Here is a 16,917-nt window from a genome sequence, read left to right on the forward strand (position 1 = left end):
TATACATCCATCCATACATATATATATTGGCAAATTTATGATAACACGGTAAATCTGTCCATTATGGGGCGAAGGTAAAATTCCCAATGCAAAGAGTTTTTACTGATGACAAAGGCAGGGGTCAATGATTTGTGGAAAAGAGAAATTGACTGATTACCATAATGTTTCCGTGTGGTCAAATAATCTTTGTTATGTGAAAGTTTTTTACAAATAAAATCTGCATAAAATATTATGGAAATTTATTTATCTCTACAATCTAAATGAAATTTGATATATGTGTGGTATTGGATTCTGTAATTGACAGATGACAAACAAATATTGTCAATACTGCATTTCCCAAATGAATGTATACATTACTTGAAATTATGTTTTTGAACTTTCAAGTCTGTATATTTAGAACACAATGTAACTGTGTGTGTGAGTGTGCATGCGTGTGTGAGTGTATGTGTGTGTGCACGAGCGGGTACTTATACTTCTTTCTGTTGAAGCCTCTGCTCTAATTGAAGATACAATGGGGCAAAGATTTTTTACGTTATGTTTTTGTTGTTGTTGTTCAATTGACCCTTCTTGGGTTCAGGGTCCCGTTCCATTTCAGTGGGAATTTTACATAGAAAAATTGCTATTGCTAATACTTTGACAGAAAATAATGCATTGTAGGAAAAGAAAAACAATGCTGTATTACTTTCCATTGTACAACATTGTATTTTATGCTTCTTTGTCAATAAGGTGCTTGGCATATGTGTTTATATTTCATTTAGATAAGCATCTAGGTGATTGCTGTATTATCCAGACAACTTGTTCTCCCAAGATGTTTCAGATTTTATGTAACAACACATACCATTCTTTCTATGCTTGCAAGGTGATATCTTTGAAAATTTTCTATCAGACTTTGGAAAACGTTCAATTGCAATAGGTCTGTTTATCAGACCCGCATACAAGTGATGTTGAGCCCTGATGTCTGTTAATGTTCATACAATGGAAACATAAGATTAATCTCTGAATTACCCCATACTTTCATAGTTATCTCTCTCTCTCACCCCCCCCCCCCCCCCCCCCCCCCCTGCACACACAATACAATTAATTGATTATATATAGTTTAATGTCCCTCTCGAGAATTTTTCACTCATACGGAAACCTCACCATTGTCGGTGAAGGGCAGCAAAATTTATGCCTATGCTTGGTGCTTATTGCCTTTGAGCAGGGATGGATCTTTATTGTGCCACTCACTTCTGGTCGGTGCGGGTTCGAATCCCACTCGCGCCGAATAGTGAGAAAGTTTCCCAGTTTACTTTCGGAAGGTCAGTGGTCTCTTCCCAGGTACATTGTATCTGGATTCTCTTTTCCACCAATAAAGACTGGGCGCCACCAGATAACTGAAATATTGTTGAGTGTGGCGGAAAACATCAAAACAATCATTTATTGTGCCACACCTGCAGCCCGGTTTTTGTGGTCACATCCGAAGAACCGCCCCATTTAGTCGCCTCTTACAACAAGCAAGGGGGTACTGAGAACCTATTCTAACCCGGATCCCTAATGGAGCACACAATACCAGCAACTTAGAGGAAGACATTTATTCTTTAGATATTGTGATAGAATTTTCTAACAGTCTTTCATCTATATAATACACTGGGTAAGGAGACAAGGGACGGATGATTGAATTCTGTTATTGATATATGTCCGTTCTGTTATCAATTTATCAGTTGTGTAATTGACATAACAGCTTTGTTATAATTCATAACTTATAGTCAGTTTTGTTATAGAAAGGTAGGGGGTACATTATATTAATGTTGTGTTATTGAAGGGCAGGGAATATTTGTGTCATATTGAGGGAGAGAGAAGAAATTATGACAGTTTTGTAATTGGGGAGTAACAAAAATTGTGTCAGGTTAGTTTTATTCAGCATGTTGAGGGATAGAGAAGAAATTATTGGGGGAATAGGGAATGGATAAATTTTGTCAAGTTTTATTGAGAGATAGAGTAGAAATTATTGGGGAATAGGGATGGATAAATTGTGTCATTTAAGTTTTATTGAGGGATAGAGAAGAAGTTATTTGGGAGTAGGGACTGGATAAATAATGTGTCAGATGTATTTTTGTGGTCACTGGCATGCTGCAATGGAACGTTGTATTAAAGCTCTCACCAGTCATTGTTTGTGTTGACAACTAGGTCGTGTTTGACTGTGTGAATTAAACCCCTCTTAATACACCATCAACACTTTTGTACACTCTTGTCTTAAAAGGACATTTATATTGTGTATATATTAACAGTCGCTGTAGGTTTTGTCTACTGGGGGCATTGACTGCCATGTGAAACGAGTTTTTTAACTTTCCTGGTTCTTGGGATTTAGGTTGACCAGTAATTTTATTGATTTTTTGAGTTCAAAACTGCAAGAGAAACTGATTAGATTGTTTGTATATTGTGTAACATTTAGAACAGTTAACCAAGCATATTCACATTGTACTATTGTTCAATAATATTGAAATAAAACTGGTAAGATTTATTTTTCTTGATACAGTAAATATTGGTATGAATTTACTTAATATGTCTTGATTATAGGTTAATGAAATGGCTATTTAATCCGTATAAATAAAATACTTAAGTCAATGCAACATGTTACGAATTATTACAGAGACTGGTCTTCTTGTCAGATTTCTTGTGTCGACTTATGCCCTAGGAGTACCTATTGAGTATATTCAGTGATTGACCAATTTGTCCTTATGTCTTGTTGTCAGACAGTCTGGCCTGTCCAATTCATCATTTGTCCACCCTTTGAAAATAAACATGATAAAGACTGAAAAATTCCTTTGTAGATTCTAGAGCTGGGCATTGATAAATACTTTTGAAACAATATGTATTGTAATAAACAGTATCGTGTATTGTTGATGCTGATTTACAGAACTGGGGAAATTGAACAAACACATTACCTTTTATTGTTTCTACAACAGAGATATATGCAGGTCAAATTACTATGAGGTTCCAGTCAGTTAATTTTTAGCAGAGTTATGTTCCTTGGATTCAGAGGGATTAAAAACAATGTCAATGCTTCACATGTTCTGTTAGTGATAGGATAGAACATTTTGATATGTGATGGATTTTAAAAAGAGAAGGTACAGAATTTCTAGTTCAATTAAAGTTACTCTGCAGTGGTGTTGGAGGAGATTCTGTGATGCAATGGTGTGCAAGTGAGAGAGTGCATGAATGAATGCCTGCATCCCTAACTCAATATGAAATGCATCAGGTTTGATGCCTTGTTTATAAATATGCCCTGTTGCATGGAGATGCCATACTTTTTTATGCTTATTTAGGTTTTTGTGATTGGAGAATTTGGTATTTTTGTGGGTGGATCCATAGGAAATGAAGTTTGTTATGACACAGCTGAGTTGTATTTCACAAATTCTGTGGTTTCATCATTTTTCATATGATACCCAAATGCTGAATTTAAAAAAAACCAAATAACAACTGTTTTTGCTCGTAGAAGAAAAAATGTAAGAGAAGCATTCGACAAAATTATTTTTCATTGAATGGTTTTTTGATAGATCTATGGAATTTATTGCATACAAAAAACAAATGAATCCATAATACACCTTGCTGTTCTACTGAAATGAGCATTCTATCCCAGTCTCAGTTTCATAGTAATAGTTTGTCTAATATTTTATACTCTTCATTTAAAGCTAGATCATTGAATGTCTTTTACTATTTGTACAGAGGGTATTCCCAATGTCTACTACTTTAGATCATTGAATGTCTTTTACTATTTGTACAGAGGGTATTCCCAATGTCTACTACTTTAGATCATTGAATGTCTTTTACTATTTGTACAGAGGGTATTCCCAATGTCTACTACTTTAGATCATTGAATGTCTTTTACTATTTGTACAGAGGGTATTCCCAATGTCTACTACTTTAGATCATTGAATGTCTTTTACTATTTGTACAGAGGGTATTCCCAATGTCTACTACTTTGGACCAAGTGCAAAAAACAATGCATTGGTGATGGAATTGCTGGGGCCAAGCTTAGAGGATTTATTTGACATATGTGACAGAAAATTCACCCTGAAGACTGTACTAATGATAGCCATACAGTTGGTGAGTGTATAGTGATTACAAAGAGGATAACTGTAATGGTTAGGGGCCAGATCAAAAGTTCAATGTCTGACAAAAAACTAAATTCATATAGTTTTCATAAAGACCCCTACCCCCCCTTTAAAACTAATGATGAATGTTGAAACTAAAAACACACGATTATAAACAACACTCAATATACCCTTTCTACTGTTTATTCATAAATGAAAGTGCACATTAAAACTTCAAATGTTCCATTAAAATATGATAATCATTATGTGGTTTTTAACAATCGTTTGTCGTTTTTCTTTTCCACTAAAGTGTAATCGATGTCGGATGACAGAAACTTACAGGAGATTTTATCCCCCCTCCCCCTCACTATTTGTATTTAGATTTTTATCCGACATAAATCTTTTGATCTGGTCCCTTATGATAGTGGATGTACAGTTATGTAGAGCTGACATTATATATATTGTTTAGAAGCTTGTCACAAGGTTATATTCATAGAAGATGAGTAAACCAGAAATGATCAGTGTTTTAGTGAATAGAAATTAGTAAGCAAGTCGTGTATTAGTATGAATTTTTAACAAGAGTTGTGATATATGTAAACAATTTTTAAATTGTGCAACATAAAAGAGGTATGGCTATGGAGAGGGCTTATATATAGGCATTGCGCCTGCTGCCCAATCCTAATTTAGTCTGTATTTACTATGAATATTCATGAATAAAACACTGTTCAAATCAATGTTTCATGTGCATGCACAGTGTATTGCAAAGTGGCAACGCTAGTTTGATGCGGAGTTCATCAGTTTGATATCACCATTGCAGTAGTTAGGTTGTCATATTGTCTATGGAGTTCTTTATGTACCTTTTGCTTTGATACTCTACTAGGGATTTTCATATATCAGTGTACACGAATGATTTTTAATTTTACCAGACCAAATTTTCTAATGTGCAAAATTCAGTCTTTGCACTTAACCTTTCTGACTACAAGAATGAGAGTACACCATTTGGTAGCCCAAATAAGATTTTACTAGCCCAAATGCTGTGTAAGAATGATTCAACATGATTCGAAATTTCAAGTTTAAACATTTTTAATTAGTATAACAAAATAAGTTCAGCTCTCTTTCAACTTCCAATTCTGATTCCTCTAGTTCTTCAAAATCACTCTCATCATAATAAAAGTAAAAACAAGGGTTATTCACTAGCTCAGTCACATATTCTGAACGTCTGAGGCGGTCACTCGTTATTACTTCGGCGCAAAGTGGTTACACCATTTACTGTTTTCGTGTTCTCTTACAGATTCAATTCTATAATTATCCGAGCCGGACACGAACTTACAATTTGCAGTGTTTTTCTTTCTGTACCAGATGCAAAATATGAGACTATCATTGTATTCAAATCAGGGTCGGTTCTCTTGCCAAGCACGCTAACATTTTCTTTGTTGCTTTGTTTCCCCACACTTCTTAGCGGCAACTTTCTCTGTAAGAACGGGTTGTTTCACTGATTTCCTACCAGGAATTGCACATTCTTTATATTTTAGTAGGGGATCATAATCCCCACTGGAAATATATTACTGGCTTACAGGGCATGCGCGTCAATGATGCTTGGTTGCCCGATCCCGATTTTATTAACCACGGTTATCGGCGCTGGCCTACCGCTTAATTTTCGAAGACTGAAAATTTTGTATCGACTGAAATTCATATATATCTACCCTGATTTACCTGTGTATACAGGTTTATTTGGAAAAACTGAAGTAGTATAATACCGGAAATTCTATAAACAAAACAAAAACAATACCAGACATTTGGTCAGGAACTATACAAACTTTTACCGGAGCGATTCATTTTTTACCGGAAATGTCTGACGGCCCGACGTATTTCGGGTACTCTGATATATAGTGTAATAAACTAACACGAAATACATGTATGCATGACCATTGCAGATTGGTAAGGCTTTTTCTTGTAGATAAGAAAATCAATATTGAATTGTTCTTTGTAGATTTCGAGGATGGAATTTGTGCATTCAAAACACTTGATCTACAGGGACGTGAAACCGGAGAATTTCCTAATAGGGAGGCAGTCAACTAACAAACAACATATCATACATATTATAGACTTTGGTTTAGCCAAAGAGTATATTGACAGTGAAACACACAAGCACATACCGTACCGGGAACATAAGAGTCTAACGGGTACCGCGAGGTACATGAGCATAAATACACATTTAGGAAAAGGTACGTATTACGCTTCTGTGAAGGCTGGGTGTAGTTGTACATTGTAAAACTCAGTAATAGAATCCCGAAACAAAGATTCAAGTGTATGAAAAGTTTTGTGAAGACGATGCAGTTTGCCAAATTTCGATGACATCTGGTGGTTGTGTGAAGAATATTAATACTTATGTATTTTGAATTGTGTAACATTATTGTTAGTCATAAATCTTGAGTGTTTTTATTATAAGGAATCGTTAGATGGAATGATTTTTATGCAACTGTTGATATGGTTTAATTTTATTCTTTTCAACTTTTCGAATAGTTAATGGGGTCAACACCATGAATGATTTCTCAGTCTGTGTTTGTTTTTCAAAGTAAAAACTAACTTTTGCAGAACAAAGTCGAAGGGATGACCTTGAGGCCCTTGGTCACATGTTCATGTATTTCTTACGAGGGAGCTTACCATGGCAGGGTCTCAAGGCGGATACCTTGAAGGAACGCTACCAAAAAATCGGGGATACGAAGCGAGCAACCCCAATTGAAGTCTTGTGTGAAAATTTCCCAGGTAAATCATGCTGTATTTTTGGCACCATGAATAGGATGTACTTGAGTAGTGTTTGTCGGGTAACTTCAGAAATGATCTTTCATAGTTATAGTTACCTAAAATTAAAAAAAGAATCAAGTGTAAGAGTAGACTGTAGATCAATGTAGAAAATGTTGTTCCTGACACAATGGCATGTTTTCTCTGAATTGCCTACACATGTGTCTGACGCATGTAATCTGAAAATCTTGTTCCTGACACAATGACATGTTTTCTCTGAGTTGCCTACACATGTGTCTGACGCATGTAATCTGAAAATCTTGTTCCTGACACAATGGCATGTTTTCTCTGAGTTGCCTACACATGTGTCTGACGCATGTAATCTGAAAATCTTGTTCCTGACACAATGACATGTTTTCACCGAGTTGCCTACACATGTGTCTGACGTTCGTAATCTGAAATCTCGTTCCTGACACAATGACATGTTTTCTCTGAGCTGCCTAAATGTGTGTCTGACGCGCTTAATCTGATGAATCGTTGATTTGTTTTACAGAGGAATTTGCTCAGTATTTACGATATGTACGGCGACTGGACTTCTTTGAGACGCCTGACTACGACTACCTAAGGCGACTGTTCACAGATCTCATGTACCAGAAGAGTTACGAGTGCGACTGGAACTTTGACTGGGTTGGCCGGCAGGTGAGTAAGGTAAAACTTCACATCACTCAGCAAAGTATTCTGGGAGCTTGTTATTTACACTAGTTTGCATTTAAGGGTTGTACATATTAGTCTAATAATCTTGGATTCAATGAATTATAGTAAATTAATATATTTGAAGATGAAGAGAATGAAAAATAGAATAATCTTTTGTTTGTTAATCAGTTTTTATGAAAAATCGTAGATATTAAATTACATTGGTGTAAATTATAAAGTTTTATGATTTGTTGCTAAAGATGCCATTTGAGTCTATTATCATAGTTTTAAGCACTAATTATTGTTCAATATCCACATCATTTATCATATGATTAATTCTATTAAACCAATTTTACTAGTCCACACCAGTACCCATTCCTTCACAGGACCCAATAGGACCCTCCAAAACGAACGAGGGAGCACCAGGCAGGCATCACCCTCAACCGAAGAAGGTAACCCCCCCTCCCCCATACATTAGGTTGCACTGATTAGTGCTGGCAATATCTGTGTGTCATGTGACTGAATTATTTTTTTTTGCATGCTCACTGATTGATTGCAATCTTTTAACTCTTGATGACTCCTCATTATGGTGAAGAAAGGCTCTGGGTGAAGATATTGGGGGATGGGGCATTGTGATTTAGATTGATTTATCTGAGGTACATGTAATTTGAAACTCAAGACTATCTGGTACAGACAGATAAAAGACATCTTGCATTTCCCTATGTTTTTGTGTACTTAATAAGTGTAAGCCTTTTTTGATTGGGACAAAACATGAGCATCCTGTCCAGTAAAATCCTGGAGTGCAGGGTACGACATTGCAGTTACGTTTATGGTTATTCAGCAGTGGGTATTTTATACACACACAAAAAGACAGGAAATGTCTGGAACCTGTAATGATTGATTGAAGTATTGGTCACAGTTGTGCTTAATACTTATAAATCTCTATCTGAATGCATTATTACTGGACATCAGAAGCTGTTTTACGTGATGACCTAGGCAATACACAGAACTGATACAGATGTAAAATAGTGTTGAGTTTCAATGAATGTCCTCAGTATACATGATACTTCACCTGTTTGTCTACTCTGTCCTTGTCATGGCAGTGTTACGCCAGCTTCCTGTTGAGTTAGCACCTTCTCTGCTTCTTCTCTTCATGCATGTTTTCATTCAAGAGCTGAGGCGAATTCCTAGTTTGTCAGGTCAAGTGAAGGGAAAGATTTTAAGATTTGTCAGGTCAAGTGAAGGGAAAGATTTTAAGATTTGTCAGGTCAAGTGAAGGGAAAGATTTTAGATTTGCCAGGTCAAGTGAAGGGAAAGATTTTAGATTTGCCAGGTCAAAGGAAAGGAATCATTTTAAAGTTAATGATAGGCTTATATGAGTTTGGATGGAGGGGTGTTTGAATATGAAAGAAGTTTGAAAATTTGAAAAAGTATTTCATATTTCAGAATCCAAAATCTTTTGTTTAATTTGTTAGATATCTACATGTATCTGATAGGACGGGGCCTGAATGCACAATGATTTTAGAAGTGTTGCTGACTAGGTTAAGGAAGATTTTGTACAAGGGGCTGTAACTGATGATTTTTTTTTCCAGAGTAAACAAAGGCCCCATGAGGTAAGAGGAACTCACCATGCCCACTCGTCCTGGAGTAGAATTATCCCCCTTTCTTCCATTAACTTGATAACAAACCTAAGATGTATTTTAACAAGACATTTTGGCATTGGTACAATGCATGCTGAAAATGAAATTGCCCCCAAAACTGAGGAATTTGTAGGAATTTTAATCGTAGAATGTACAAATTCACAACACTGTAGAAGTTATAACGTGTACCAAGCAATAAGATTAGAAATTATAGAGAATTTTAGAAAACGGTTCTACCATAGAAATTTATAAATGTAATTTGAAATGATTGAGCTTTGTCCCGCATGCTGAATGTCAACTATAAACACAGTCTATTTGTTGTAGTTCCCCCGTAATCTCTTCAAAAGACTACTTATTTCTTCTAAATGCTTTGTTCATTTGTATTTAATCAGAGACAATAGACAGAAATAGTGGTAGATTAGAGGAATTTGTTAAGAGTAATAATAGTCTGATGTTTACATTTTATTCACATCGAGTTAGTTCAAACATTCTTCATCAAGCTCCAGACTCTAAAATACCCGAACTTTGTATGCTATTTTGTACGAGATATTTTAGCTGATCATGATTTCCTGGGGGTTATATGGTTCTGATAAAAATGGACGTGTTGGATTTGGAATTACCTATCTGTACTCTGAATAGGTGTTGGGTATTGACAAATTGGACAAAAAATGGGTTTTATACTGTAACATTTCATAGCGTCATTATGGAGAAGGAAATGTGTATTTTGTGCTATTTATCTGCGTATTTATACATGTATTATGCAGCATGGAGAGAAATTCGTTTCAGCTCATAACCCTGCTCCTTTAGTATTTGAATGTGCTGTAGTGTCTGCATGTTTTATCAGTATTTTTGCATGTTAACATCAAACAACTTTTTTACCTTGGACTTGTACAAATGTAAATGCTGAATTATGAAAGATTTTAGTGGATTTGAAAAATAAAGATATTTTGGCATTTGATACTGGATGAGGTGTGCTTACTGTAAAACATTTCATTTCCAGTTTTAAAACTTTTAGATTTGGATACAAAACAAAGCAACTCCTCATTCTTCGGAATGTTTATTATTTGATAAAATTGATAGAGTCCAGTGGAAGTGTTTGATGATTGTATAATGTGGAGTGCATGTGCTGTAAAGTTTCAGCAGTAGTGTTTATTCCATATCAAATTAAGATGCTAGATACTGTATGACTGGGCAACAAGTTCATATATCTGTGTGAAATTTATCTCATGCATAATATACTTCAGTAGCATTCCAACTTTCATACTTGAATTACTTTTACGAATGGGACTAAGATATTGAGACATCATTCAGCACAGGGAATTATCATCCACATTAGCCACGCGTATCCTGTATGTACTGTTCTATGTGAATGTGTGTTCCATAAGTTACAAACTTTTTATCTGGAATGATAATGTACAAGAATATAAGAGCAAAACTAAGGGGATTTTCACTAGTAATCAGATGACTTAACATCTGGAACATCTTTACTGTTGTGTATTGGTAGTCTTTATTCTTTATGGAATATTGTAAATTTCAATCAACTTTGCCCTTTCAAATATGTTTGTATATGTGTTTTAATCAAAATGTTGAAGTTTTGTCTGCATTTCATGAAACTTGGTATGCATGCTGGCTAGAAATACATGTAGATTGAAGAGATGGAGAATTTTCGAAGTGTCCATTTTCATGCTCGTGTGAATGTGTTGCTTGTCTATGTGTTGTTCATTGTGAGCTGCATCTTCTTACTGGGGGAAATCTTATCTGAATTCCTGAACTGCCTGTAACTCGGTATTCGATATCGGTCGTTTTGATGTTTCTGAAACTGCATGTTTTGAGTACATGAACAAATTTGATATTGATGATTTTAAAGTAGCTCATTACACCAAAATTTTATTTACTGGCTTGGCTTGTTAAAGCCCCTCAAATGAAGAAAGATTTCACCATCAAAAAAGTGATACTGGCTATCAATTATTTTAAAACATCTCTTTCCAATTATGTCTCTTCTAACTGACATGGTTTTTTAAAAAACATTTTGTACATAGATTTAAAAAAAATATTAACAAACATCATTTTTAATTTTTTATTTAGAAAATTAGAATGTCTATCTGAGTCTTGTAGGCATGATTGATTAGATATTGATATCATGCACCAAATCACAGCAAATTTAGACCCTAGAATATCTTATTTGCAAACAAAATACCTTTTTATCATTTCAGAAAAAATTACCAAAAGATCATACAAAATAATTCAGAGCTTTTGTTACTTCTACAATAATGAATTCATGTGCTTATTAATAAAACGAGACATTAAATAATATTTTAGTGTAATGAGCCTCATTAAGATGTGTATGACTTTCCTAGATTTTTGGAAATTTTGATGTAAAGTGCACATTTTTGTTTCATTTTCATTCCTGCAAATATAGAGCAACTTCATGAAGATTGATATGTAACTAGATACATGTAAAACCGGTAGTAAAATTAATGCTGTTCTTGAAATTTCGTGTTATTGAAATTAAAAAATAACCACTTGCAATTATGTTAGCATTCTAAAACCGATTGCAGCTGAATGTAGATATTATAATGCTTTGTATCACAGGAAATGAAGTTTGATTTTTTAAAAAAAATTATTTAAAATTTTATGATTTTTTTTTTTACATTTAAGGGTCTGAATTAGACCCAACTACTCATATCTGTAGTTTGTTTTAATTAATGAATATAATTATGAATAAAGAGAGAAGGAATTCAGACAAGATACCCTGAAAGAAAACATTGAAGAAGCTACATTTGTGTATTTTGTAACATGCTAGTCGATTAACCTGTTAGAATCTGATGTCATGTGTCATTCTCATGAAGTTGTTGTCATTGTTTAATTATATCTCTAACAGGTAGGTTTCATGTGCAGAAAGTCCCATGCCTAAACCTGTACACCATGCTTATGTGTAATACTGAATACCATTACAGACACAAAGAACTTCCAATGGTTTAGCAACAGGATTCTCTCCCATGTACAGCAGCTGATTGTCTGCTCAAATCATGGCAGATGTCATCTTGAGAGATTAAACTCTCTTCACACTCCATTATCAAGGCTCATAGTGTTTTAAAAAAGCAGATTTCTCATAAGAATTGGTACTGGAGCTGTCGCACAGTACTCTAAATGTAGGATGTCCTAATTGAGAATTAAGCAAAATGTTTTCCGAAATTTGAAGATGGTTACTTTGAATATGTAGGCCACCTTTAATTGTCAGACTGCCTGGCATGATAGAGAATTCTACCAATGCTGAGTCTTCATTTTAAAAATTGTAAAGGTGACATTTAGCATATATTCACTGATTTGCCGTTTCAGCCCGGTGCAAATCAAAGGGGACTAGCCTGGGGCGAAAGTTCCCGACACACCAGTAACTATCTGGGTGCCAACCTCGCACCCGATAGACATGGGGGCTCAGTTCAGGTAATGTTATCTCTCCATTACCCGCCATTTGTAGTGGTTTTTCAAATCCCATTTCGGGTATAATTTGTTTTGTCGGGTTGTTATGATGCTATTATGCATTTCATGCCTGGGTACCCTGTTGATAAGCTTGGAGAATTTGGGCTTGATGTATTTCATTTCTGACTTTATTTCGTAAGGCTTTTGAGATTGTTCACTGTATATATGTACATTTTCATTTGTTAAAAGTATGACAGTATCAATGTATGGATGTCCAGCATTTTATTTTGAATAATCAGTCTGCAATATATTATCTGCAGGTATTTTGTATTTATGTGTTTAAGTGATTTTATTTTGCTCAATAATGTTTTATGACAGATTTTGAAATTTTTTGTTATGCAGCCATATCACTCTGCGCTTTTGTCTCCCAACTACACGGTATATATCTTGTCCATTACTCCCCCTGTAGCTTATTACTTTGCTATGCAACATTCTGTGACTGCGACCTGTCCAGTCGGTGCATATCTTGCTGATATTTTTTTCCTATCTTGGTGAAATGATGTCTCAATATTCAAAGTTGAATTTTCCAAATTTGCTTGATAGAGCAGAATCTGTTACAGATATCATCTGTCAGGAACTCTTTGTATCATGCTCTCTTCACTCATGTGAACTTCAAATCTCTGCCTAATATCAACAGATTATCATTTTGTCTATATATTTTTCATCCCTGTTTTGTAAATGTTTTCATTTCTGTGGTATTCAATGATTGCTTTAGCATTTTAATTTTAGAACTCGCTTTAGATTGGCTGATTATTTCATATGCAACTACTGTGAGTGTGAATGACGTTTGAAAGTGAATACTGAACTGAATAGCATGGTTACTTATCTAATCATTAGGGAATCTTAAGTCATTTAATAGTTAGTTAAGAAAATATTCAGTAAATAAATGCTTCGAGTTCATCATTTTGGTTCAAATTTTTCATTACTTTATATTGAAGAAACTTATTTTTAGTTGTAGTAAATGTCTGATTGTATTTGAACCTTATTTATCTATCCAGAACAAGTCATTAAACAAAATATATATATCAAAATATTTCGCATTTTATGATCAGCTACAGTAAATGATTGCTTGTGCTATGGCTAGTGAATGTAGAAAATGTTGGATTTAATACAATATCAAGCTTTTGGCCCAGGAATGATTAGGTTTTGTTCCTAGGAATGATGAGGTTTTGTTCCTAGGAATGACGAGTTTTTGTTCCTAGGAATGACGAGTTTTTGTTCCTAGGAATGACGAGTTTTTAAATTCACCTCTAGGTGCTGAATTCCAACAATGGTGACGTGAACACGGAGGATAATAACGATATGGGCCAGCACTCCACTCTGCAGCTTAGTAAAGACAGGCAGGAAGAGGACAACAGTGAAACAAAGTAAGTAGGTCAAGGTCACAATGGGTCACGGTTACAGCATATCAAGGCAATGCCCTGCTTCTATAAAGCACAAATCTTAAAAAATAGTATTGGAACAGAAATCTTTTGTAAATCTGTAATTTATGTAATTTAACCATAAGATGAAAGAGAAAGAATTGTGTGTGCATAGTTGTAGTGATCCCGATATGGATAGTAGTTGGTATAGAATACGAGTTTTTTAAGAGCTGTTGGAATATTATGGCAGTAGGGCTTGGTGTGTTTGTAGAAGGGACCCTTAATTTGATAAAATGTAAGTAAAGTGAATTTCTGGACTGATTTGTTTGTATGTGTCGGCTAGGTAGTGAATTGACCCAAAAGGACACCTTGCTGTGTTAAAATTTAAATAACCTTGTCTACATATTGGTAGATGTTTTCAATATATATATATGGATTATCAACAATATTTGTTGTTTGTTTTTGTGTGGGAGTTCATGATTACGCTGCTAGCAGGCTTGACTCTTTGTTGCTTTCAGATGCTGTTTTTTCCGTCGACGCAAGAAAAAGAAGACAACACGTTAACAAAACATCCATACTACAGCCAATTATTTTCAAGGAAATTTTATTAGTCTTTTAAGAGTTACAACTTTTATATGTTGCCATTTTCTGGTGTATTTCTCATTTTAATACTGCAATAAAAACTCTTGTGGACTGTGACACTTGTTCTGTGAGTGAGTGCGTTTTAAACCAGCTGAAAAGGAACTGTATGGAGATTTTAATGTGAACTTCGGATGTGAACGCCAGAATTTGTTCTGTCTTGTTATTTGTGTTGACGTTTTACAGTACTCTTGTTATTTATAATAATTCCACTGAACTCTGTGTATATGGTGCGGAAGTCTTGAGACTGGTCGAGAGAATTCGGCCGCAAAACCCTGTAGTGGATGTATTCATGTAATATCTGCCTGCACAAATCCTCTCGTGCTTTTCGCAGGTGCTGCTGTTTCACCCGAAGAAAAAGGCCACGGAAAAGCAAGAGACGGAAATGACAAGCAATGTCAGGAGGAGACGATGTTCATTATATCCCTCTACAGCCAATCATACAGGCTGACGTCAGAAAAGATCATGTGTATCACCCTCGACTAATACAAACCTCGACTGAAGGTGTTGTCAATCAGTCTTTTGAGTAAAAACCAAAGACGTACAGCATTTTTAGACCATTCAATGAGTGCAAGTTATGTGTGCCAGCAAACGGAGAGAGTAGTCAAGGGTTTTCTTATCAGGTTTTCCCTAAAATTGATGTTTTTTTTTGGTTTTGTTTTTTTACGTTGTATACTTTTTTTCAAATATTTTAATGGTAATTTCAAAATATTTTCCCTGATTGATGAAACAAGATTCTTGAGTGTTAATCAGGTGTTAATCGTCTCTTACTTTGCTCTGTTGTCTACTCATAACAAATGTGTGACTTTGAGGTACCTAAATAGTGAAAAATATTAGACATACAAGTTACATGTATTTCATACCGGAAGATGTGTTTAACTAGCAAGTTATCGTTAACTTGAACGAGGTTATTGTTTCTATAAAGGGTGATTTGCGTGTGGATGAAATTACTTGTTTGCATGATTGTCATTCGTATAATGTGCCATTTGTTTTCTCTGAGTTTTTCATATCTCTTCAAAATCTGACAAGCATTTTTATATACCTGTCTTGCCAGACTACATTTTTCAGAGATTTTAAAAATGAAAGTAGAGAGAAAATGCTGTATTTGTTAGTCCTACTGCACTGACTAATGGGACAATACAGAGAGTGCTTGTAAACAATGATTTTCTTAGTGCCAAGAAGCAGAACTGTATTCTAAGATGGAACAAACAGTTATTTGTTTCATCTCTGTTTTTATATCGTTTTGTGGAGAAGTTTAAAAAAAAATTCCCTCAGAAAATGGCAGAATGTGTATTTTATGCATTGTTAGATGTATTGTACATACATAGAATTGTTTTTCTATAATTTGACAAATGAATTCTAGTATTAACACCTTGTTCAGCCAGATTATAATATTTGTAATTATGAAAGTATGTATAAGCTTGTTTTTGCTAGTTACAATGAAAAAGTCTGATCAACAGAAACTGACAAATGGTTTTTGAGTCCTCATGTAAGGACGTTAATTTCATCATTCCAAATAACAAATGGGAGCCCTTTGTGAATCTGATTGTAGATTTTTCTAGGTCAGAAGTAAAGGTTAACACATGCGTCTGATTGTAAAGTTTAAGGTCAACACACAATTCTCTGTAAATATGATGGTCAAGTTTTGTGTCGAAAATAAAGCTCAACAAGAACATTAAAGTTCGGGGTAAAAGCAGTGTGAAAGTAAAGCTTAACAAGAACATTCAAGCTTGGGGTAAAAGTGGGTTTATTGATATGAAAAGAATGAAGTATATATATTATCACAGTGGGCTTTCACATACACAGTGTGCAAGAAATGAGTTTTCACAAATGATGAATTCTCCCATAAATCACAGATATTTCTGTATTTTTACTGAAATTCTAAGTTTCAGTTGAAGAAATACTTTGATGCCATTTTCGTGTGAGAGCATTTTCTCAGTGTCAAGGTTGTTTGGTCTCTAGGTTAAATCAAGACAACTTATATCCGTTGTATTGCAACAACGGTATACTTTTTCAACTCTGAGCAGTAATTACGATGTGTTTTTTGCACAAAACAATTTTTTTTTTACATCATATATATGTAACTGTGGACAAGCTAAGCTTCAAGTTCAGAATGCAAGATCTCAGAAAATGTGTCTGTGTGTGTGATATTGTTTTTTTTAATCAGTATCCATAATATTTAAAGCAGGTATAATCATATGTGTTGAGGGAACGAGTGATCTACACCATTGTCTGATAAAAAAAAATAATTAATGTACTATCAGAAATAAATTTCAAATCTATTGATAA

The 16,917-nt window shown here is 34.7% G+C and overlaps 1 protein-coding gene across 12 annotated transcripts in view; it reads left to right on the plus strand.

The window, feature by feature from the left end:
- The window catches only part of LOC125649641 (casein kinase I-like), a 25,041-nt gene extending 8,124 nt beyond the window's left edge, over nucleotides 1-16,917 (plus strand). The window contains exons 3-12 of one of the 12 annotated variants that reach the window (XM_056167009.1): nucleotides 3,938-4,086; nucleotides 6,064-6,298; nucleotides 6,669-6,839; nucleotides 7,369-7,514; nucleotides 7,868-7,960; nucleotides 9,101-9,121; nucleotides 12,488-12,592; nucleotides 12,971-13,006; nucleotides 13,883-13,995; nucleotides 14,963-16,917. In XM_056167009.1, coding sequence (XP_056022984.1) covers nucleotides 3,938-4,086; nucleotides 6,064-6,298; nucleotides 6,669-6,839; nucleotides 7,369-7,514; nucleotides 7,868-7,960; nucleotides 9,101-9,121; nucleotides 12,488-12,592; nucleotides 12,971-13,006; nucleotides 13,883-13,995; nucleotides 14,963-15,017 — 1,124 coding nt within the window. In that variant the 3' untranslated portion in view covers nucleotides 15,018-16,917. Of the gene's footprint in view, nucleotides 1-3,937; nucleotides 4,087-6,063; nucleotides 6,299-6,668; nucleotides 6,840-7,368; nucleotides 7,524-7,867; nucleotides 7,961-9,100; nucleotides 9,122-12,487; nucleotides 12,593-12,970; nucleotides 13,007-13,882; nucleotides 13,996-14,507 lie in introns of all 12 variants that reach the window. The other 11 variants (XM_056167010.1, XM_056167015.1, XM_056167014.1 and 8 more) reach the window with 11 other exon arrangements.

Source organism: Ostrea edulis, chromosome 5 (genome assembly GCF_947568905.1).
Source record: "Ostrea edulis chromosome 5, xbOstEdul1.1, whole genome shotgun sequence".
Classification (NCBI taxonomy): Eukaryota; Metazoa; Mollusca; class Bivalvia; order Ostreida; family Ostreidae; genus Ostrea; species Ostrea edulis.